Consider the following 1,718-nt stretch of genomic DNA (forward strand, 5'->3'; position numbering starts at 1 on the left):
TTTTCCACTCTCCCAAGAGATCATCTAACAAAAACTATAGCTGGTGTTGGTGGAACTCTTTGATCAGAATTTCTAGATCAAGATTTGGCCTTTTGAAAATATTTTAAAACATAGAACAAAGTTGCTGTTGATTTATCTTTCTTTCGGAGTCTCCAAATATGCCTCTTAATAAAAGCCTGTATTTATCTTGGATCTTTTTCTGAATTCTTTGACTCTACTTAGAATGGCGATCATGCTTATCATAATAACTATGCTTGAAAAAAGACAGTCAGATTTAAACAGCTGTTAACTTCCAAAAGCAGAATATTCAAGTATTTAAAGAAACACATACAAAAAAAATCATTGGCGGAAACAATCGTTCTTTGAAGCTGAATTGTTACATGCAATAAATAATAAGTATTTGCCTATATTTGAGACTGTTCAACATTGTTTAGATTGGCAGCCATATCTCTTCAAGAGAACTGCTTTACAGCAAAAATTATACAGCAGACCATTTAATTCAAGCCTTTGTAACTTCCCTTCAGTATAAAGCTTTGAGACCTTAAATGCAGACTTCCATTTTCATTTTCTTTTGCAGATCCTACTTTACATCTGCCTTGTTTCCTTTTAAACTTTATTTTGTCAAAGATTTTAACCATGTCTGACTGTATACATGCAGCTGTAAGGAGAAAAATATTGTCTCTTATGTCACACAAACAAGCTCCTCAAAAGTTTCCCCCCCCACCAAACTGAATAAAAGTATGTGAAAGCTTGCTTTAACTCCAAATATGCATGCTCAACGCCAGAAGGAGGAATAAGATCATCTCACCCGTAACAAAACGGTCAAGAATTTATGTACTGCCAAATGTCTTAGTTTCAATAACCAAAATGCCATCATGACAGAAGAGCGCACTCAGATCTTTCATTTCAACGCCATCTGGCAATTTATATTGCCTAGTGAAGCTCCTTGCTACAAAGCCCTGTTCATCCATCCTGGGTCCATGCTGAGCTCTGATTAGGAGCCACCCTTCGAAGACTTGTATGATGACATCTTCGGGACGAAACTGCACCACGTCTAGTAAGGCTTGAAATCTGGGGGTTGCTTCATCTGTGGTTTTCTGTTCTGTTTCATCCGCACTCGGGGATGCGTGAATGTTCCTTATCTGTGCTGGACTTGGCAATGCAAACAAGGAATGGTTCAATTTGCAGGCTTCCAAATCTTGATCAGGAAAATGCTCTTGGTACCGTACTGGAGTTTCCACCCGATGGCGTAGAATAACCTTTTCCATTGATGATAATCTCTTCGAACCCAAGAGAATCCTGAGATAATACCCTCTTTCTAGCTGTTTCTCCTCTTGCCTGCTAGTTGATCAGCTGAAGCAGCTTCATATTTTTAGCTCTGTCGGAGCTTATCACTTCCCTGGGTGTGACTAAAAACCCTGCCCTACACTACATCTTTGGAAATGTTGACAATTGAGTGCTAATTATAGAAGCTGTAGCTGTTGTAGATATTTTTATTTTCAGTAGATATCATTCATGTTATATTACTGTTGTTACACAGATACATAATTGTTGTGGTTAGCTCTGGCCCAACTCCTGCCCCAAGGACTGTGGATGTGGGGGAGACATCCACCTGCTGCAGGCCTGTTTTGCCCCCTCCCCCCCCCGATGGAATCTGCTGATGAAGGCTCCTCTGACCAAGAAGACATGAGTGACAGGGAGGAGGAGAGTGTGGCAGA

At 39.9% G+C, this 1,718-nt stretch overlaps 1 protein-coding gene across 1 annotated transcript; it reads right to left on the reverse strand.

Annotated features, from left to right (window-relative positions):
• Positions 1 to 830: 830 nt before the first annotated feature.
• HSPB3 (heat shock protein family B (small) member 3) lies at positions 831 to 1,271 on the reverse strand. Its single transcript, XM_070736910.1, has one exon. It carries the CDS (start codon positions 1,266 to 1,268, stop codon positions 831 to 833), a length of 438 nt encoding a protein of 145 aa, XP_070593011.1. The 5' UTR covers positions 1,269 to 1,271.
• Between the last annotated feature and the right edge of the window lie 447 nt (positions 1,272 to 1,718).

This window comes from Erythrolamprus reginae, chromosome 2 (genome assembly GCF_031021105.1).
Source record: "Erythrolamprus reginae isolate rEryReg1 chromosome 2, rEryReg1.hap1, whole genome shotgun sequence".
Classification (NCBI taxonomy): domain Eukaryota; kingdom Metazoa; phylum Chordata; class Lepidosauria; order Squamata; family Dipsadidae; genus Erythrolamprus; species Erythrolamprus reginae.

Excerpts from the sequence above, each read along its gene's own strand:
- HSPB3 (XM_070736910.1), bottom strand. The coding sequence starts at position 1,268 with ATGGAAAAGGTTATTCTACGCCATCGGGTGGAAACTCCAGTACGGTAC.